This window comes from Cebus imitator, unplaced genomic scaffold, assembly GCF_001604975.1.
Source record: "Cebus imitator isolate Cc_AM_T3 unplaced genomic scaffold, Cebus_imitator-1.0 Scaffold222, whole genome shotgun sequence".
Classification (NCBI taxonomy): domain Eukaryota; kingdom Metazoa; phylum Chordata; class Mammalia; order Primates; family Cebidae; genus Cebus; species Cebus imitator.
The window spans coordinates 3,363,206-3,384,933 of NW_016107537.1; the positions used below are offsets into that span (position 1 = coordinate 3,363,206).

Genomic DNA, 21,728 nt, shown 5'->3' on the forward strand with positions numbered 1-21,728 from the left:
TGCCCTCAGCTTGTTGTGCTCTCTGAGATTCCCACCATGGCCTGTGGGCATCGGGGCTTGACATGGGTACAATTGATGATACTGCACCATTCTTATCTGGGAAGGGTCTGACATCCTCATCATCAAAGGACCCCTCAATCTCCATCCCAGGCTTTGCTGGAAATAAGCCAGCAACTTCCCTGGATTCCATGCAGAACACCTGCTACACTTCTTTTAGATAACATGACAATTACCTCTGATATGCTGTCAGTAAGTAGGTATAGCTGATGTGGCATTGTTTTAGTTATATTTACCTAGAACCACACTGGGGTCACCAGAATTAGACTGCAACACCTTGACAGAACGTGTGAGACATCCTCCATGGAGCTTAGGAGACACCCTGGTCTCATGGAGCCATGTAGAGGCTCTCTCAAGGGAGAAGCACTCCACTGTGTGACTCCTACTTACTCCCACTTCTGAAGTGCTGTGTTCTGCCTGAGCAGCTGGCTCAGAGTCAGTACCCGCCAGGCACTAATGACATCCTCCATCCCACCTTTTAAGTGGTTTTTAGTTAATGGAGTTCATAGAATCTAACACTTTAAAAATAACGATATTATTTATGGGGGTGGTGTTTTCCCAGAGAGACAAAGAGTTCCTGAAGTCCACGTTTCTCCTGGTTTACCATGACTGTGTGCTCCCACTTCTCCACTCCACACGCCTGCCCCCATTCAAGTGGGCAGAAGAAGAGACTGAGGCTGCACGATGGAAAATTATCACTGACTTCCTTAAGCAAAACCAAGAAAACCAGGGCGCCCTCCAAGCTCTGCTGTCACCAGATGGAGTTCATGAACCTTTTGACCTTTCAGAGCAGACCTATGACTTCTTGGGTGAAATGAGAAAGAATGCAGTGTGACAGTGACAGCCTCTAGCCCTCAGCTTCCAACAGAATTGGATGTATCTTTCACGATTACCTGAATAAAATGACAGAACCAAAAATCGCTGTCACTTTACAACTTAGGCTTTACTCTTTTCTTTGTACATACCCTATTTTTAAAGAAATGTTTATGCAATAATTTAAATATTTTTGAAAACTATTAGGAGTACTGTCATTCTAAATTTAAACCGAATTTGTTTTTCAAAAAACTGGCTACTTAATGGTATAGGCTTCTGTAAAAGCAAGATTTTGTCAAAAGCTAAATTTTTGATTATTAAAGAAAGTGAAAAAGCATCCCACAGAATGGGAAAAGATATTTGCAAATCACATAACTGATAAGGGTCTAGCATCCAAAATATTTAAATTTATGAGTGTTAATAAAAGTTTTCTTGTTCAATGAAGAGGAAGTTAAAGTGATCCATTTAAGAAAGTTGTAATCACTTAATTCAGTCAGATATTTGAATGTGATTTACCTCTAATTAGGTACAAAAACAGACTTACTTTTGCCTTTTTATATCAAGAAAATAAGTGCTCTGTCAAAAGAATGAAAACAAACTTTCAGGCACTGGAGAGTGGAATTGATTCATCCTTTCAAAGAAGAAGGATGAGGTACTCAGGTTCTGTTGCATTTCAGATAAACTTGTGACTGCTGGTAAAATGTCCCAGGTCTTTCCTTTTAGTGATAAATAGTAGCAGCCTGTGTTAATTGAGCACGTACTGTGTGTCTGAGCATTTCTCATTAGCCTACTATAGGAGATAGGTACTGTATTTTTTTTTTTTTATTACTGCTGAAGAAACAGGCCAGGTAGGTCAAGTAATTTGCCTAAGGTCACAGGTAATAAGGGGCACAGCTAATATTCCAAGTAAAGATACCGTGTATAATTTTCTACAACCTAAGATGCTCTGCCTCATCAGCGCAAACCTTTAAGAATTCCTTGTGAAAATAAAGTATGAGAAAGAGTTTAACCTAAATAATTAGAATCCCATTAGAGGTACTTGTTTTTTGATGGCATACTGCCTTAAAAGAGGCATTTATTTTTAGAGACCTGTCATGCTATGAAACTTCTGGGCTATGTGTTAGCTGACATATCCTAAACCCTTAACCTAAACTTAACTTGAGCCCCAGTCTTGGAAATTAACATAGTGTGAAAGAGTTTCCTGGCCAGGTGCAGTGGCTCACGCCTATAATCCCAGCACTTTGGGAGGCCGAGGCAGGTGGATCACCTGAGGTCAGGAGTTCGAGACCACCCTGGCCAACATGGTGAAACCCCATCTCTACTAAAAATACAAAATTGCCTGGGCATGGTGGTACGTGCCTGTAATCCCAGCTACTTGGGAGGCTGAAGCAGGAGAATTGCTTGAACCCAGGAGGTGGAGGTTGCAGTGAGCTGAGATCGTGCCATTGCACTCCAGCCTAGGCAACAAGGGCGAAACTCTGCCTCAAACAAAAAAGGAAGAAAGAGTTCCCAGGCACAAATGTGACAAGTGAGAACTGGGCCTTAGAAAAAAGATTTCATTCTCCAGGAACTCGTTTTAGGACCTCTCTCCCTGTGTGTGCCCCTCTGCCCTCAACCACACAATACAAGGCTAAGTGTGGCAGACACCTTCCTTTTGCCCATCAGCTGCCTGGGCATGCTTACAAGGTGGTGCTCCCACTTCTCTAGCGCAGTGGCCCTCCCCAGCTCCTGCTCTCAGGGAGAGGGATTTGCCTTTCATATGGAGGTGGTAAGTGTGCACAGATATACTTTTTTCCTACTGTTACTGAGTTGCCTCATCTTACTCTTAGTCCCCTGCAGTCCTGTTTTTGAAATAACATAAGCCCATATCACTCCTCACTATGAAAGTCATTTCTCTGTAGAATCTATAATTCCTAAGCTTCACCTTTTTATTTTTTATTTTTATTTATTTTTTGAGGCAAGGTCTCACTCTGTCACCTAGGCTGTAGTGCAATGGTGCAATCACAGCTCACTGCAGCCTTGACTTCCCTGGGCTCAGGTGATCTCCCACCTCAGCCTCCTGAGTAGCTGAGAACACACACAGATGCCATCATGCCTGGCTAATTTTTTTGTTTGTTTGTTTGTTTGTTTGTGGGTTTTTTTTTTTNTTTTTTTTTTTTTTTTTTTTGTAGAAACTGTCTCACTGTGTTGCCCAGGCTGGTCTCGAACTCCTAGATTCAAGCAATTTTCCTGCCTCAGCCTCTCAAAGTACTGGGAATATAGAGCCACAATGCCTGGCTATCTCTTCTTTTTTATTTTTAAACATTTGGCTTATTTTTAGCATTAAGCCATGGGTGGGGCCTTTTGAATGAAAGAAAATGCTAGTGAATTTCTTTGAGTGCATATACAATATGAAAGAAAAGAAAGATTTTTTTAGAATGTGTTTTCCAAGACTGTCTTCCATGTTCATTTGAGAATGTGTCATGAGCTGACAAATGTGGACAACCTTAGAGTGTCTAACACATTAGGAAAGTATAGGGACACCAGAGAAAAAGTTTCAGTGAAGCTTTGGCCAGAAAGTGAGGTACATCTGGAAGGGAGAGACCCAGGGGTGTGGGCATTTCCGCCGTAAGAGACTCCATCTTCTCTTCAGTCAGTGGAATCTTTTTTTTTTTTTTTTTTCTTTTCAAACAACAAAATCTCTGTGACTTTAAAGGCCACTTACTGGCTTCCAAAACAGGAAGAGGTTGTCAAGGAGCCAAAAACATCTTGGAAATGAGTCCTCCTAGGTCTGTGTCAAGGAGTGTGACTTTAGCAACTCACTGAATTAATCATAAGAGTCGTGGTGGGTGGGCAGGCAGCAGCAGGGTGACCAGCAGGCCTTCACTGAGTGACCACACATGTGGTGCCTATCCGCGAGACCAGGGGGACTCACCACATCCGAACTATGGAAAGGCGGGCAGGGTGGGGAGTCTGAACTGCGAACTCCCGTGACCCACTCCTCCCCACCCCCTCAACGTCTTTTAATTGGTTGAGTGTCATATCCGTCAGGTCTGCAGAGGTGAAAAATGTTGCAACTCGCTTGCCTGGGTGCTTGGGATGAATGTCTAGGGGCAGAGGCAGATATTAAGGAGCAGGTATAGTCTCTGTCTTCAGTGGTTTTATGATCTAATGTACAAGGCCAGAGCAACTCACATAAAACCAGCTGAAATACATAATACCGTGTACAAATGGAGCAAGTTTGACTTGCCAACCCAGTAGCAGTTGGGAAAGTATCAGTTTAGCATAGGAGGCCAGCAGTGTCCTCTTTCAGCGGAGGGCTTTGTCAGTTTGCAGCATTATAGGACATCCTTTGCTGTGAACTGCCTCAGCTTCCTCTTGTGTGAAGCGTTATAAGTTGGGAGGCTTTCTTGGGGTGTGGAGGTGATCAGAGACAGCTGTCACCTGGCTGCGTGATGTTTCCTCAAAACAGAGAGGAAGAGAGAGAACCTTACTTAGGGCACTTTGCATCTAAGTGTTATGACTGTCCATTCCTCATTTACTCAACAAGTGTTATTGAGCACCTGCCGTGCTCCAGGCATAGCACTGGGCTTTGAAGATAGAGTGAGAGTAGCCCTGGCAAGATCTCTGTCCTTAGAATGCATGAGGTGGACAGTAATCACACAACACAAAAATTCATTGCAACAATACTATGGCTTGGGCTGTTAATGGCCCTGTGGCAGGCACAAAGTCAATGGTAAGTGTGCAGGCATTCCTTCCTGTCGTCTCTGTCCCTCTCCCAACCCCACTGTCTGTTGTTGAGGACCAGTTAGATTCAAATAAATTTTCAAATGAATCCCTTACTACCTGAATTCCCACATTTACCATCTGAATTCCCACATTTACTATCTGACACATGGATTTGGTAACACTGTATCCCTCAAAACTCAAACTTGCTATCTGAATTCTGATATTTGAATGCAGTAACCAAGTCAATTTGGATACAGATAGATGGGTATAAAGATAAGTGAATGGGCCAGGTGCAGTTCCTCACACATTTGGGAGGCCAAATCAGCAGATTGCTTGAGACCTGGTATGCAAGACTAGCCTGGGCAACATGGTGACACCCCCATCTCTACAAAAAATACAAAAACTATCTGGGTATGGTGGTGCAGGTCTGTAGTTCCAGCTACTCAGGAGGCTAAGTTGGATTGCTTGAGCCCAGAAGGTTGAGTCTGCAGTGAGCTGTGAAAGGCTATGGGGCTATACTGTCTCATAGGCAGGAATATGGAGGTTGAGGATGTTCTGACTCAGTGAGGACTGATACTGAATGAGGCATCAGGTCTGTGCAGCAATATAAAACAGAAATCATTAATGGAATACAGCTCACACTTGGGACTTTGGTAGTGTGTCTGTCCTTTAGTCCTTTTCTGACTATATATAAGACAGACTGGACCTTAACCTGCTCATTTGCCTCTGACTTTGCGAGCACAGATTAATAACTTTGCAGAACTATGTCCTTCAAAGAGGACAAAGTTTTGGGGAATACAAGGGTCTCCATGCTTTCTGAACTCTTCTCCAGGTAGGAATCTCTGGATGACCCATACATTATCCAATTGAGTCCTTCCTCTTTCCTGGCAGCTGTGCGGTACTTGCCCAACTCCAGAGACACAAGAAGCCAGACTCAATTCTGCCTCATGGCTATGAACATTAACCACAATATCTTCCCAAGTCAATCGGTGTGTGCATTCTATCTACTCCATTTGAGAGTTAGAGACGTTGATTTATAGAAATAACAGTTGCAATCTAGTTGTGCCTAGCAAGCCAGAGCCAGTGGGACATGTGTGTTCTTGCAGCAGAAAAGGTGAGAGCTGTGTGTTCTTGCAGCAGAAAAGGTGAGAACTGTGCGTCTATTTTTACAGTGGCAAGCTACTGTAGTGGACATCTGGTGTTTCTGCTGCCCAGCCTCCATATACTTCTGTCCTGGTACTGTCACCTCCCCCTTGAGTGGGATTGTTCAAGTCATTGGATGAAGTCTTGTCTGAAGCCATTTTTACCTCTGAACTTCTAACTTCCTAAGGTAATAAGTTCCCTTCATCACTAAAGCCAGTTAGAATGGATTTTTCTAACATTTGTTATTGAAAGAATCCCAATGGATACAACTGTCTATTCTTTCCCCCAAGTATCTCTGGATTTCTTCTGGCCCATCTCGTCTTTTTCATGCAAGTAGTAAATTGTTTCTGAAAAAATAGATAAAGCAATTTCTTAGTGGGAAAAGAGTTTAATGAAGAGGAGTCAATAAGGAAGGAGATAAGCAGTTGTCTCCAAAGTCTTTATGACTGTTTTCATGACTGTTTCAATCATTTAAAAACATTTATGCAAAAAATATGATTTATTGAGTACCTTCTGTGTACCAGGCAGTATTCAAGATGGTGGACATGGCTGTGGTTCATCACATGAACAAAGTTATTGCTCTCCTTAAGCCCACAACCTAGAGAGGCGCAAGGGCGGGGGCAGGGAGACAAATAATAGGCGATTTAATAAAAGAGGAAATCTTGGGTAGTGAAAAGTGCTTGCAGAGTTCAGCAGGATGTTACTGTTTGGGCCCTGGTCAAGTAGAGAAGGATACTTCCCCTCTTCCTTTCACTAAATGCAATTAACAGCCCTGGAGAGAATGCATGGAGAAGCTTACTGAGGATTCTTTAAAAAAAAAAAAAAAAAAAAAAAGGAAGATTTGGGAAGGAAACAGAATTCTACTAAGCTGTTGTTCTTTCCTCTCGTACCTCTTAGCTGGGGCTCAGAGACCACCTGAAACCCAGAACTGTACACAGGATGCAGACAAAGATATTTCCAAAAGAATCCCTGTTTCTGGTCTGGGAATGGGAAAGAGAGCCCCGAAGGGTCAGAGAGAGTTTAGAAAATCCCTGTTTATTTACTTTTTTCATTCTGTTCTTCCTCAGCCCCTGGGCAATCTAGTGACAGTGGCGGTGGCAATGGAGTAGCAGCCAGGCAGGTACCTGGAACTCTGAGAAAGGGGAACCTTTATCTCTGACCAGAGGAACCATCATTCTAAAAGCATGGGGGAATAATTGTCACATTTGTGTTTCCCTCTTTCTCTCTCTGTCATTGCTTTTGGTCCTGAAGACAGACACAGTCACAAGAAGTGCACAGCAGAGCAGGAAAATGAAAACCCTGGTCTTTAGCCAGAGGACCAAGGCATATCTTCGTTTCTTAACATACTAATTGCTTCAGTAGGTGGAAGCGGCTCAGGCCCTCTAAAGAGTCTAAGGAGTTATGGGTTACGTTATCTCCATTTCATAGCTGAGATACAAGCCTAAGAAGGTTGTTTTTCTTCTTAAGCTTTTCCTACTGTGCCATGTTGTCCATGGGCAAGTCAAAGGTATACTACAGCCTGTAAGAGTGGCACAGTGCTTATTTTCAACCATTAAGAGAGGTGGCAAGATGTGAGATAAATGAAGAAACTCCTGCTTTGCTTGGATTAATCCTGTAAACAAGGAGGTGTAGGTGAGATTAGGGTTGGCTGGTGGGATTAGGGTCTCCCCTCCTTCCTAGTTTCCATAGCCTGGGAAAAGGGCTGATCAGCCTGCTTTGAGATCCACTGCAATGCCTTTGTTTTAGGCTTCATTTGTCCAAACTCCTCTCTCCCTTAGCCCTCCCCAGACCAGGCAAAGGCCTACTTGGCTGGTTTCCCCACCTGTGGCCCTGAGGGCAGGACCTGAAATGCACCATTTCTGCTAATGAAGTTAGGACGTGGCCTTTTCTAATTACTGCAGCCCTCACACAATCTACCCCACATCCTCTCTACACTAGAGAGCAGCGGGGGGCAGGAAGAAGGGACCCAACCCCAAGCATCCTGAGCAGACTCCGGGACACCAGGCCTTTCAGGGTGGGTCAGGAAAAAGAAGGTTAGCCAACTCAAATGTGGTGGGGAAAATGGTTCGGCCTTTGGAACTTGTATTTGGTGTGAAATGAGTTCCTTGCCTCTGGGTCACGCCCTGCAGCCAGCTCCCCTACTTGCCTGGGAGTCAGGAAGAAACTCCTTGGTCCCAAGCCCAGTTAGGGGTGAGGCACTAGCTAGGAGGAAGCCCAGGGAGGGAGGGAGGGTGGTTGACCACTAGGGGTAGCAGCCAGCCAGCCCAGCCCATCTTGGGTGCCTGCTGGTGTGGTCCTCTCCCGGAGAGGGGGGCCTTCCTCCATCTGTCCCATGAGGAAAAGAGTGGAGGGCCACGAACAGGGATCCAGAGAAAGGAAACACCAAGTCCCAGGGGCATGAGCTGGAAGGGAGGGCTGCTCCTCCCAGGAGAGGTTAAGGACTGAGAGCAACCCCCAAGAGTGGAAAAGGAGGGAGCTGGGCAAAACCCAGCATTGTTAGTGACCAGCTCTGTGGCCTTGACCTGACCTCGTTGATTCTCCGTCTCCTCACTTATAAAAGGACAAAACAGCCACGCGCAGGCTGTGGTGGACACCCGGGCTGTCTGAAAATAGCTTGGCTCAAAGTTGGCCCTCAGTACACAGCCCTCATCTCCAAGCAGCCTGAGCCTGCACTCTGGGCCCAGGGGAGATGCTGTCGCTGGCATCCCCTGGAATAACACGCTCCAGGAGTCAAAGATTCCTTAGTTGGAAAGGTCAAGAAAGAGACTCCCACTCTGCTCGCCTTCTGCACCAGCGCTGTGCCCCAGCCTGCCAGTCAGAGCCCTCTGATGCCGCAGCGCGCGGCTCACTGAGGATCTGTTGGCTGCAGCGAGTGGAAGGACCTGCTCGACTGGAACTTTTTTTTTCCCTCCCAGGCGACGTCTGATGGGTGTGTCCGGCAGGAGGTGATATTTGACGAGTTGCGCGCGGGCGAGCTGCCGCGGAGCGCCCAGCAGGGGCTGACAGCATGGCCTCCCGCGACCCGCCTGTCACCAGCTACTCCCCGCCCGACGTGCCGTCGGGGGTCGCGCTGCTCCTCACCATCCCCTTCGCCTTCTTCCTGCCCGAGCTGGTGAGTGCGCCCCCCGGCTACCTGCAGAGAGGGAGGGGCTGGGAAACCCTCCTGGGCCCCAGACCAGACCGCGGTCCCCTTCCTGGAGAAGGGGGACCCAGGGCAGAGGCTGCGGTGGCTGCGGGTCTCCCATGGGCGCACAGCGGGGTGCAGCTGTACTCAAGGAGCAGATCCCATTCTGTGCTCCCTCTTATGCTGCCGGGGGGTTCCTTCCTCCAAAACAAAACCCACCTGGGTGTGGAGGCCTGGGGGGACGTTGCTAAAACATCTAGGATTTCCAGGAAGATGTTGGAAATGAATTTTAATAATGTGGAGTCTTTTCTCCAACTATGTGTGCCTTTTTGGTTTGAAGTGGGGAGACTGTTTCCCTGTAAGAGCAGGGCTTCCAGTGTTTTCTTGTCATGTCCGCTGACTTTGAACTTTGACTTTTGTGGGTCCCCACACAGGGTAGCTATGGCAACATCTGACATGAAGCAGTCGTGTGAGGCACCCCTGTTGCAAATGAGAACCTGTCGCTGTATTACTCCCTGGGGTGCCCCACAGCTGAGTTGTGTCCCTGATCCCTGGGGAGCCTGGCTGCTGCCATCTGCAGAGCTGTGCGGATGCAGTGTTCTGCACCGCCCAAGTCCCCTCTGAACCGGTTGGTACCACACCCTCTTCATGGAGGAAGGAGCATACTCAACTCTGGAGTCCAATCAGGGCAAAGGACTGTGTTTTGTTTTTCCAGCACTTTCTGAAATATCTAGCTTGTGGGTGATATTTTCTTACCTGCCCTGAATTTGTCAGTGCTGTCCCTGAGCAGGGAGGAAAGATAGAAAGTGGATCTACTTTTAAATTGGACGGGACGTGACTAGCCCTTCTCACTCTTGTCATCTGCCTGGAAAGTTGGGCCTGATGGAGCCACTTTTAGGCAAACTGGCTAAAGGGTGGCCATTGATGGGAACTAGAGAGAGAACCAGGCAGGGTGGGCCTAGCATCTGGGTGGCTCCGGCTGAAAGCCCACCTAAGAGGTAGGTTTCTACCAGGGCTGCCACCCCTGGCACAGCCAGACAGTGGGCATCCTGCCAGACTGATGACATTACTGTGCTCTGATGAGTCCTATGTGCCAGGCCCTGGGTGTGCCCCTCATGTTGGAGCAGCTGCAAGGGCAACTGGGGTACTGGTTGACTCTGCCTCTTTTTATTGAGCCTGTGGTTTTTGTCAGTCCTGCAGGCCCCTGGTGACAGGGCACTGCCTTCTGGTGGTTCCTTGTCTGCCAGGGAATCGTGAGCGTTTCCTCCCCACAGTTGAACAGTGGCCCCAGCAAGGAGGAACCTGAACTCTCCAGGCCAGGGAGGGGTCCAGGCCTGCCACCAAGAGTTGGACCTCAAAGAACAGGCATTTTTAGGCTGGGGAAAGAGAGGGAAAGGCCTAGAGGCCAGGGGAGAAGTCCTGGCAGGAGACTAGAGGCATGGAGTGTCTGGAATCAGGAAAACGCCCAGGGTGAGAATTGTGAGAGGTCATGGTGGCCCCACCTGCCCTGCTCCTGCCAGTGGAACTCCTGGAAGAGCAAAACGCACACTCTTGTTGGGCTCTGGGGACTTACATGCTGTGGGAGGTGAAGGGCCCAGTGACAATCAAAATTGACGTTGGCCCAATTTTCTTCATTTATTTGTACTGTTGAGTAACGTTAGATTTACAGTCAGGCTGCAATAATGGTGCAGAAAGTTCTGTGTACTCTTCCGTCAGCTGCCCCTAAAGCCCACATCTTCCATGGTACAGCTATTGAAATCAGGAAACTAACACTGAAACTGTGCTATCAAGTACTCTATAAACCTCAATCCAATTTTGCTAATTTCCCCACTAATGTCCTTTTACTGGTTCAGGATCCTGGCCAAGATCCCACATTGTACTTAGTTGTCATATCTCTTTCATCTCCTTTAATCTGGGACGATCTGGGTCTTTATCTTGACACTTCTGAGTAGTACTGATCAGTTTTTTGTTGTTGTTGTTTTGCTTTTTAAAAATGTATTTTTTCCATAAGTTATTGGGGTACAGGTAGTATTTGGTTACATAAGTTCTTCAGTGGTGATTTGTAAGATTTTGGTGCATTCATCACCCATGTATACACTGCACCGTATTTGTAGTTTTTTATCCCTCATCTCCCTCCCACTCTTCCCCCAAAGTCCCCTAAGTCCATTGTATCATTCTTGTGCTTTTGTATCCTCATTGCGTAGCTCCCACGTATCAGTGAGAACATATGATCTTTGGTTTTCTATTCCTCAGTTACATCACTTAGAATAAGAGTTGCCAATCTTATCCAGGTCACTGCAAATGCTGTTAATTCATTCTTTTTTATGGCTGCATAGTATTCCATATATATATATATATATATATATATATATATATATATATGCCACAGTTTCTTTATCCACCCATTGATTGATGGGCATTTGGGTTGGTTCCACAATTTTGCAACTGTGAAGTGTGCTGCTATAAACATGCATGTGCAAGTATCTGTTTTGAATAACAACTTCTTTTCCTCTGGATAGATACCCAGTAGTGGGATTGCTGGATCGAATGGTAGTTCTACTTTTAGTTCTTTAAGGAAACTCCATACTGTTTTCCATAGTGGATATACTAGTTTACATTCCCACCAGAAGGGCAGAAGTGTTTCCCATTCACCACATCCACACCAACATCTGTTGTTTTTTTGATTTCTTGATTATGGCCATTCTTGCTGGAGTAAGGTAATATCACATTGTGGTTTTGATTTGCATTTCCCTGATCATTAGTGATGTTGAGCATTTTTTCATATGTTTGTTGGCCATTTGCATATCTTCTTTTGAGAATTGTCTATTCATGTCCTTAGCCCAGTTTTTGATGGGATTTTTGTTTGTTTGTTATGTTTTGTTTTGTTTTGTTTTGTTTTGTTTTGTTTTGCTTTTGAGACGGAGTATCGCTCTTTCACCCAGGCTGGAGTGCAGTGGCACGATCTTGGCTCACTGCAAACTCCTCTTCCCGGGTTCAAGCAATTCTCCTGTTTTAGCCTCCCAAGTGGCTGGGACTATAGAGGCATGCTACGATGCCCGGCTAATTTTTTGTATTTTTAGTAGAGACGGGGTTTCACCATGTTAGCCAGGATGGCCTTGATCTCCTGACCTCGTGATCTGCCTGCCTTGGCCTCTCAAAGTGCTGGGATTACAGGCATGAGCCATTGCGCACTGCCTGTTTGTTTTTTTCTTACTGACTTGTTTGACTTCCTTGTAGATTCTGGATATTAATCCTTTGTCAGATGCATAGTTTGAGAATATTTTCTCCCACTCTGTGGGTTGTCTGTTTACTCTGCTGTCTGTTCCTTTTGCTGTGCAAATGCTCTTTAGTTTAGTTAGGTCCCAGCTATTTATCTTTGTTTTTATTGCATTTGCTCTTGGGTTTTTGGTCATGAAACCCTTGCCTAAGCCAATGTCTAGAAAGGTTTTTTCAATGTTATTTTCTAGAATTTTTATAGCTTCAGGCCTTAGGTTAAGTCCTTAATCCATCTCGAGTTGATTTTTGTATAATGTGAGAGATGAAGATCCACTTTCATTCTCCTACATGTGGCTTGCCGATTATCCCAGAACCATTTGTTGAAAAGGGTGTCCTTTTTCCAGTTTATGTTTTTGTTTGCTTTGTCAAAGATCAGTTGACTATAAGTATTTGGGTTTATTTCTGGGTTCTCTACTGTTCCATTGGTCTATGTGCCTAATTTAAACCAGTACCACACTGTGTTGGTGACTAACGCCTTATAGTATAGCTTGAAATCTGGTAATGTGATGCCTCCAGATTTGTTCTTTTTGCTTAGTCTTGCTTTGGCTATGTGGGCTGTTTTTTGGTTCCATATTAATTTTAGATTTTTTTTTCTAATTCTGTGAAGAATGATGGTGGTATTCTGATGGGGATTGCATTGAATTTGTAGATTGTTTTTGGCAGTATGGTTATTTTCACAATATTGATTCTACCCATCCATGAGCATGGGATATGTTTCCATTTGTTTGTGTCATCTGCGATTTATTTCAGCAGTGTTTTGTAATTTTCCTTGTAGAGGCCTTTCGACTTCTTGGTTAGGTATATTCCTCAGTATTTTATTATTCTTTTTGCAGCTATTGTGAAAGGGGTTGAGTTCTTGACTTGGTCATTGTTGGTGTATAGAAAAGCTACTGATTCGTGTACGTTAATCTTGTATCTGGAAACTTTGCTGAATTCTTGTATCAGTTCTAGGAGATTTCTGGAAGAGTCCTTAGAATTTTCAAGGTAAATGATCATATCATCAGCAAACAGTGACAGTTTGACTTCCTCTTTACCAATTTGGATGCCCTTTATTTCTTTCTCTTTTCTGATTGCTCTGGCTAGGACTTCCAGGTTGAAAAGGAGTGGTGAGAGTGGGCATCCTTGTCTTGTTCTAGTTCTCAGAAGGGATGTTTTCAACTTCTCCCTATTCAGTGTTATGTTGGCTGTGGGTTTATCATAGGTGGCTTTTATTACATTAAGGTATGTCCCTTGTATGCCAATTTTGCTGAGAGTTTTGACCATAAAGCGATGCTGGATTTTGTCGAATGCTTTTTCTCCATCTGTTGAAATGATCATGTGAGTTTTGTTTTTAATTCTGTTTATGTGGTGTATCACATTTATTGACTTGCGTATGTTAAACCATCCCTGCATCCCTGGTATGAAACCCACTTGATCATGGTGGATTATCTTTTTGATATGTTGTTGGATTTGGTTAGCTAGTATTTTGTTATGGATTTTAGTATCTATATTCATCAACAATATCGGTCTGTAGTTTTTTGGTTATGTCCTTTCCTGATTTTGGTATTAGGGTGCTGCTGGCTTCACAGAATGAATTAGGGAGGGTTCCTTCTTTCTCTATCTTGTGGGAAAGTGTCAAAAGGATTGGTACCAATTCTTCTTTGAATGTCTGGTAGAATTCTGCTGTAAATCCATCTGGTCCTGGACTTTTTTTGTTGGTAATTTTTAAATTACCATTTCAATCTTGCAGCTTGCTATTGGTTTGTTCAGGGTATCTAATTCTTCCTGATTTAAGCTAGGAGGGTTGTATTTTTCCAGGATTTCATCCATCTCTTCTAGGTTTTTTAGTTTATGTGTGTAAAGGCGTACATAGTAGCCTTGAACGATCTTTTGTATTTCAGTGGTGTCAGTTGTAAAGTGTCCTGTTTCATTTCTTAGTTAGGTTATTTGGATTTTCTCTCTTCTTTCTTTGGTTAATCTTGCTAATGGCCCATTGATTTTATTTATCTTTTCAAAGAATCAACTTTTTGTTTCATTTATTTATTTTTATTTTTTATTTTTTTTGAGACAGTCTTGCTCTTGTTGCCCAGGCTCGAGTGCAATGGCGTGATCTCAGCTCACTGCAACCTCCGCCTCCTGAATTCAAGTGATTCTCCTGCTTCAGCCTCCCAAGTAGCTGGGATTATAGGGATGCACCACCATGCCCGGCCAATTTTTGTATTTTTAGTAGAGATGGGCTTTCTCCATTTTAGTTGGTCTTGAACTCTTGACCTAAGGTGATCTGCCCGCCTCGGCCTCCCAAAGTGCTGGGATTACAGGCATGAGCCACTGCTCCTGGCCTGTTTTGTTTATCTTTTATGTTTTTTGTTTGTTTGTTTCAATTTCATTTGGTTCTGCTCTGATCTTGGTTATTTCCTTTCTTCTCCTGGGTTTGGGTTTGGTTTGTTCTTGTTTCTCTAGTTCCTTGAGGTGCAACTTTAGATTGTCTATTTGTGCTCTTTCAGAATTTTTGATATAAGTGTTTAGGGCTATGAACTTTCCTTTTAACACCCCATTTGCTATATCCCAGAGGTTTTAATAAGTTGCATCATTATTGTCATTCGGTTTGGAGAATTTTTAAATTTTCATCTGGATTTTGTTTTTGACCCAATGCTCATTCAGGAGCAAGTTGTTTAATTTCCATGTATTTGCATGATTTTGAAGGTTCCTTTTGAAGTTGATTTCCAGTTTTATACCACTGTGATCTGAGATAGTGCTTGATATAATTTCAATTTTCTTAAATTTATTGAGTCTCAATTTATGGCCTATCATATGGTCTATCTTGGAGAAAGTTCCACACGCTGTTGAATAAAATGTATATGTCACAGTTGTTGAATGAAACGTTCTGTATATGTGTATGTGCCTAATATCTTTTAAGTCCATTTGTTCCAAGGTATAGTTTAAATCCATTGTTTCTTCCTTGACTTTCTGTCTTGATGACCTGCACAGTGCTGGCAGTGGAGTATTGAAGAAACCCACTATTATTGTATTGCTGTCTATCTCTTTTCTTAGGTCGATTAGTAATTGTTTTATAAATTTGGGAGCTCCAGTGTTAGGTGCATATATGTTTAGGATTGTGATATTTTCCTGTTGGACAAGGCCTTTCACTGTTACATTCTGTCCCTCTTTGACTCTTTTAACTGATGTTGCTTTAAAGTTTGTTTTGTCTGATATAAGAATAGCTACCCCTGCTCACTTTTGGTGTCTATTTGCATGAAATGACTTTTCCCACCCTTATACTTTAAGTTTATGTGAGTCCTTATGTGTTAGGTGAGTCTCCTGAAGGTAGCAGACAGTTGGTTGGTGAGTTCTTATCCATTCTGCAGTTCTGTATCTTTTAAGTGGAGCATTTAGGCCATTTACACTCAATGTTAGTATTGAAATGTGAGGTACTTTTGCATTCACCATGCTCTTTGTTGCCTGCGTACTTTGTTTTTTGCTTTTTAACATGTATTTTTGTTTTATAGGTGCTGTGTTATTTATGCTTTAAAGTGGTTCTGTTTCGATATGTTTCCAGGATTTGTTTCAAGATTTAGAGTTCCTTTTAGCAGTTCTTGTAGTGGTGGTTTGGTAATGATGAATGCTCTCAGCATTTTTTGGTCTGAAAATGACTGTATCTTTCCTTCATATATGATGCTTAGTTTTACTGGATACAAAATTCTTGGCTGATAATTGCTTTGTTTGAGGAGGCTAAAGATTAGGTCCCCAATCCCTTCTAGCTTGTAGGGTTTCTGATGAGAAATCTGCTGTTAATCTGATAGGTTTTCCTTTATAAATTGCCTGGGCTTCTGTTTCATACCTCTGAAGATTCTTTCCTTCATCTTAACTTTGGATAACTTGATGACAATGTGCCTAGGGGAAGATCTTTTTGCAATGAATTTCCCAGGTGATTTTTGTGCTTCTTGTATTTGGCTGTCTACGTCTCTCACGAGGCTGGGAAAGTTTTCCTTGATTATTCCTCCAAATATATTTTCCAGGGTTTTAGAATTCTTTTCTTCCTCAGGTACACTAATTATTCTTAGGTTTGGCCATTTAACATAATACCAGACTTCTTGGAGGCTTTGCTCACATTTTCTTATTCTTTTTTCTTTTTCTTTGTTGAATTGAGTTAATAATTCAAAGACCTTCTCTTCAAGCTCTGAATTTCTTTCTTCTACTTGTTCAACTCTATTGCTGAGACTTTCCAGAGCATTTCACATTTCTAAAAGTGTGTCCAAAGTTTCCTGGATTTTTTTGTCCTACAGGGCATTTTCTTTGTATAGTACTCTTCCCCTTTTCCTATGGATGTGGTTTCCTGTGAGCCAAACTGCAGTAATTGTTGTCTTTCTTCTGGATCTAGCCACCCAGTGAGTCTACCCAGCTCCAGGCTGGTATTGGGAATTGTCTGCAGAGAGTCCTGTGATGTAGGTCTCTCAGCCATGGATAACAGTGCCTGTTCTGGTGGAGGTGGTGGAGGGTACAATGGAGTCTGTGAGGGTCCTTAGCTTTGGTGGTTTAATGCTGTATTTTTGTGCTGGTTGGCTCACTGCCGGGAGGTGGCAATTTCCAGAAAGCAACAGCTGTAGTAGTGTGGAGAGGAACTGATGTTGGGTGGGGCCCTAGAACTCGCAAGATTATATGCCTTTTGTCTTCCACCAGGGTGGATAGGGAAGGACCATCAGGTGGGGGTGGGGCTAGGTGTGTCTGAGTTCAGACTCTCCTTGGGTGGGTCTTGCTGTGGCTGCTGTGGTGGATGGAGGTGAGATTCCCAAGTCACTGGAGTTGTGTGCCTAGGAAGATTATGGCTGCCTCTGCTAAGTCATGCAGGTTGTCAGGGAAGTGGGGGAAGGACAGCAGTCACAAGCCTCACCCAGCTCCCACACAAACTGAAGGGCCAGTTTCCCTCCAACTGTGTCGCCCCCAACAGACCTGAGTCTGTTTCCAGGCAGAGGGCAAGATGGATAACTTGCCCAAGGCTCTGTTCCTCCCAGCTGTGAGAGAAAAGGGCTTTAGTTCTTCCCCCACCTGTAAAGTCTGTACACTGGATGCATGCCCTCCCCTGAGTTTTGGCTAGGAGGCTTCTCTCCCCATTCAAATTGTTACAGAGTTCAGCTACAGAAGTCCTTCTCCCTGTGGAGTTTTACCTTCTGCTCCTCTGGCCACCCTCCCGATGGATCCCTGTGGTGCTAGGCAGGAATGGGCTGCTTGGGGACCCGATGAGCTCCCAGGGACTTTCTGCTGCTTCCTCTACCCCTATATTTTGTTTGGCTCGCTAACTTGACTCAACTCCAGGTAAAGTTGGAAACTTCTCCCACAAACGAACCTTCAGCTTCTCCAGTGGGTATGTGTGTTTGGGAGAGGAGGGTCTTCCTTTCCCACTTCCTCATTTGGGGTACAGTATTTGGGGTGTCTCCTGGGTCATTCAGGAGCAGCCTGCTTCTTTCAGAGGGTCTGTGGGTCCTCTCAGGATTGCTGGTTTGTTCTGCAGTCAATCTGGAGCTAAAATTCGCAATGCAGGCCTCCACATGCTGCTATGTTAGGAGCTGCAATCTAGTCCTGTCTCTCATACACCATGATCTCCTCTGCCTTCTGATTAGTTATTTTTGTACAATATCTTTTAATTTGGTCTTGTTTGATGTTTCCTCATTATAAATACATTTATCTTTAATTCAGGAGTAATCCTATTCATTATTGAAAACTGAGAAAGTTCAGAAATAAATATGATCATATATGTGCACATACTCATATATGTGCACACACCTATTTAATGGGGTTATTCTGTACCTGCTGTTCTGTACCTGCTTTTCCCTCAAATGAGCATTCCTAGCACAGAACTAGAATCACCTTATATCCAGGGTGAGGAATGGGAGGTAAATGGGAAAGAGGGAGAATGCCAAGGTGAGTTAGTGATTCTGATCCCACTGAACAGAAGACATGCTGGCTGAGAGGCAAGTACAGAATCAGCCTAGCACAAGCCCCTTCTCTGACTTGGTCTTTTGGGGGTGCAGCCACTGCTGCCCACTGGGGCTGAACCCAGAGCACTGGGCCTTGGGGGCCCAGCAGATTCTGTCTTAAGGCCTAAGACCTCATGGATAGGCCTGTTTTTCTAAGTATGTGAGTACAGGGAGTGGGTTGTAAAACCAGGCCAGGAAAGAGACAAAGAACTCAAAATCCAGTAATGGGATTCTGATGCTGTCCATGGTGGAGACAGCCCAGGGAGGACCCTTCCATTCAGCTGCTGCTGATGAGGCACCCTAAGGACTTGAGAGCAGGTCCATTCTGCAGACTTTCTATATGAACAAGAGGCCAGATGTGACAGGAGGGCATAGTCAGATGGGTTCCCATGAGGCCTGAGCTCCTCCTCCAGCTTCCCTAGGCCCGGAGCCACCCAGCTGGCTAGACCAGCTCCCCTGTGTTTCTTGGTGATGACAGACTAGGATGGGCCAGGCCCTGGGGAGTCTGCAGTTTCTTTACCACTTTTGCTCCCCTCAGCTTGCTTTCATGGATCATTGCCTAAAATGGTTTATTTTCAAGGCTTTGCCAGTGAAATTCACATTTTTAAACTTTTTATTTTGTAGTAATTATAGATTCATAGGAAGTTGCAAAGACAGTTCAGAGAGGCCTCCTGTCCCCGTCCCCAGCTTCCCCCCTGGCCGCATCTTTCCTAACGGTAGTACAGTATCAGAGCCCAGAAGCTACCCTTGGTACCTTAGGGCTCCACTTTTCTCACACGTGGAGATTTGGGGAATCACCACTGCATCATGCACAGGGCTGCCACTCACCACAAAGAGCTCTCTCATGCTACTCTTTCAGAGTGCGCCTCCCCTGCCCGGCACTCCCTCACCCGCTCCTGAACAACCCCCTGAAATCTACTTTCATCCTTATAATTTTGTTATTTCCAGAAAGTTACATAAATAAACAGAATCACACAGTATATGGACCTTCAAGATTGGCTTCTTCCACTCAGCCTAATGCTCTTGAGCCCCATCTAAGCTGTGGCCCGTGTTAATAGCTCCTTCCTTTTTACTGCCGAGTAGCGTTTGGTGGTATGGCTTTGCCATTGTTTAAGCATCTGCCTATTGAGAAATAGTTTGCTTGTTTCCAGTTCTTGGCTGTTCCAAATAAAGCTGCTGTGAAAACTTGTGTGCAGGTTTTTGTGTAGGGGTAATGCTCAGTTCTCCGGGAAAGTGCCACTATATGATTGCTGGGTGGTGTAATAAGTGTCTGCTTTATTAAGAAATTGACAAACTATTTTCAGAGTGGCTGGAGAATAACTTTTGCGCTTATACTCCCACTAGTGATTTTTGAGACTTTAGCATTAAAGTTCATGTTTTATGCAGTTTACTGGTGAATTTAGATTTCTTATATAAAGACAATATTAATTTTCAAACATAATCACCAAGTGCAAAAAAGGTTTGAATGGATAATTTTAAGATGAGAACAGACATCCATTTATTTTCTCTCTCCTTCGTGCAGTGAGTGTGTGTGCCTCGGGGGAGCCTGAGGGGGGTGCCGCGCACACCCCTCCCTTGCTCTGGGGCCAGCTGTCTGTGGGTGCTGGGGGCTGACCATGCCATTACCTGTGTGATGTGAGGTGACTCATCAGCTTTTTTATAAGCTGAAGGGTGGAAGCTGCAAGCTAACCCAGGTGACTGTGAACAAGGAAATGCTTTGTGAATATGACCCCAATAAATTCTTTTAACTTTCAACCTTGTCACTAGTTGATTTATGAGATTTTTGACTAGTTTTAAAAAGCAGCTAAGATTTCTAGAGGCTCAGAAAGTTAAAGGGGGAGATGCTAACTCTTTGTTTGATATTAGATGTTTTCCTTTCAGCTGCTTAACTCACTGTTCTATCAGTCAGAGGGAAATCCTCTGAGCCCTTAGAAGTTCATCCCAAGTTCTTCGAGCTTGGCAAGTTCATCGTATGTCTTACCCAAATGGCCAGTATCACCTTCATTCCAACCTGCTGCTGCTTCTACTCTGTTTATATGGAAGCGCCTGTTTGAACCTCACTGAAGCCAGGGGTGTCCCAGGAGGCCCCTAGGGCCAATTCTGTGTGGACTGAAAGTGAGTGGGTGGGGCTGGGAGAAGGAACTGGGGCTCCTGTTAGGCCTGGCCTTAGGGCAGGTGTCTTCCTCTTCCTTCTAACATTGCCTTAGAAGTTGAGTTTTCCAAAACAAAAAATCATCTCCCTTCCTTTCCTCTGCTCCCATCAGTTCTCCATACTTCTAGGAGCAGCAAAGGTTAACTCAGTTTATTCCAGTTTCTGTTAGGATTTTCTTTTCATGCTTCTGCCTTCTTGTCTCTGTCCCTCCCTTCACTTCCCTCACTGCCATGTGGCCTCTTCCCGTCTTTGGTCCGGCTCCCGCAGGCCAGTGCCCTTCTCTTCTGTTCTCCTGCAGGACATGAGAGCCACTGACTTCTGTGCCCACAGGACTTGGAATAATGCCCAAGAATGTCCCCTGGAGGACAAGGAAGGGAGAACATGAGAAAAGGGACGGCCTTGGGCTGGGGAAGAGCAGGGCCTCCCAGGAGAGATGAGAGGGGCCGTGGGACAGGAGTTGGATGTGAGCCTCCCCACACTGCCTGTGGCCACCTTGGCCTTCCTGCCACTTGGCCAGGCCCAGCCCTTACTCTGGGAGACCACAGTGTGTTCACATTCAGTAAAATGGAGTCAGTTAGGATGGGGTCTAAAGTCTGGCTCTGCTTCTTCATTGCTGTGAGACCCTGGGCAGGTTACTTAGTATCACTCTGAACCGCAGTTTCATCAACAATGGAAAGAGTTAACCAAAAGGAGAACAGGGATCCTATAAGACAGTTGTAGGGTTTGAATGTGGACTTCACAGGAAGTGTCAGGACATGGCGAGTGAGTGCTCCATAAAGTCAGTCCATACTACTTTATCATTGGCGGTCATTGGACCTCTTACTAGAAAGCACAGGTCTCTTGTAAGACAAGTAACAGCTGTAAGTCAGTAAGTGTTTATTGAAACATCACTGCCATTCTAGCCCCATGCTCTGCTCTTAGGGGCATACAAAAATAAGATGGTCATTGAGAGGATAAGGTAAGGCATGAGCCTCTTTTAAAGGAGTGGTGCAGCAAACACACTGAAGATGCAACAAGTACCCCAGGAAACAACGAGGCAGGTGAAAAGCAGAGGCTGCAGAGGCTGCACAGCCACAGCTACCAAGGAGCACTGGGAGCCAGGTGGTGTCAGGACAAGCTGACTCAAGGAGGAGCTTGACGTTTTTGAAGGGCTTGGATTGATGGGTGACACATTTGGTTGTTGAGATGAGGACTGCTTAGGACCAGGAAGTTAATAAATATATAAAGTCAGGGTATAAGGAGGACTTAAATCCCCCACTTCAATTTCAAGTATTCATTCCAGCTGATCACCTACTCTTTCTCTGCCAAGCACTGGTGATACAAAAATAAGTCAGACATGGTCCCTACCTATGGAGCCTGATGAGTAATGAGGGATATGGAGAACAGCCAAGGATATCCACAAAGGACGCTGTGCCTGTCACGGTCTAGTAGGGAACGGAAACCATGATAGGTGCTTCATAAGGAGGGGATTCAATACAGGGACTTGTTGACAGTCGTTGGAAGT

General features: G+C 44.6%; 2 protein-coding genes across 7 annotated transcripts in view; both read left to right on the top strand.

The window, feature by feature from the left end:
• Positions 1-6,090, top strand: part of NPHP1 (nephrocystin 1) — a 77,400-nt gene extending 71,310 nt beyond the window's left edge. For 3 of the 5 annotated variants that reach the window (XM_017549853.1, XM_017496681.2, XM_017496680.2), the window contains one exon: positions 620-1,189. In XM_017549853.1, the coding sequence (XP_017405342.1) occupies positions 620-892 (273 nt within the window). In that variant the 3' untranslated portion in view covers positions 893-1,189. Of the gene's footprint in view, positions 1-619; positions 1,190-5,750 lie in introns of those variants that run through there. The other 2 variants (XM_017496682.2, XM_017496684.2) reach the window with 1 other exon arrangement.
• A 1,872-nt stretch (positions 6,091-7,962) lies between these two features.
• Positions 7,963-21,728, top strand: part of MALL (mal, T cell differentiation protein like) — a 34,286-nt gene continuing 20,520 nt past the window's right edge. The window contains exon 1 of one of the 2 annotated variants that reach the window (XM_017496687.1): positions 7,963-8,833. In XM_017496687.1, coding sequence (XP_017352176.1) covers positions 8,729-8,833 — 105 coding nt within the window. In that variant the 5' untranslated portion in view covers positions 7,963-8,728. The remainder of the gene's footprint in view (positions 8,834-21,728) is intronic. The other variant, XM_037727196.1, reaches the window with a different exon arrangement.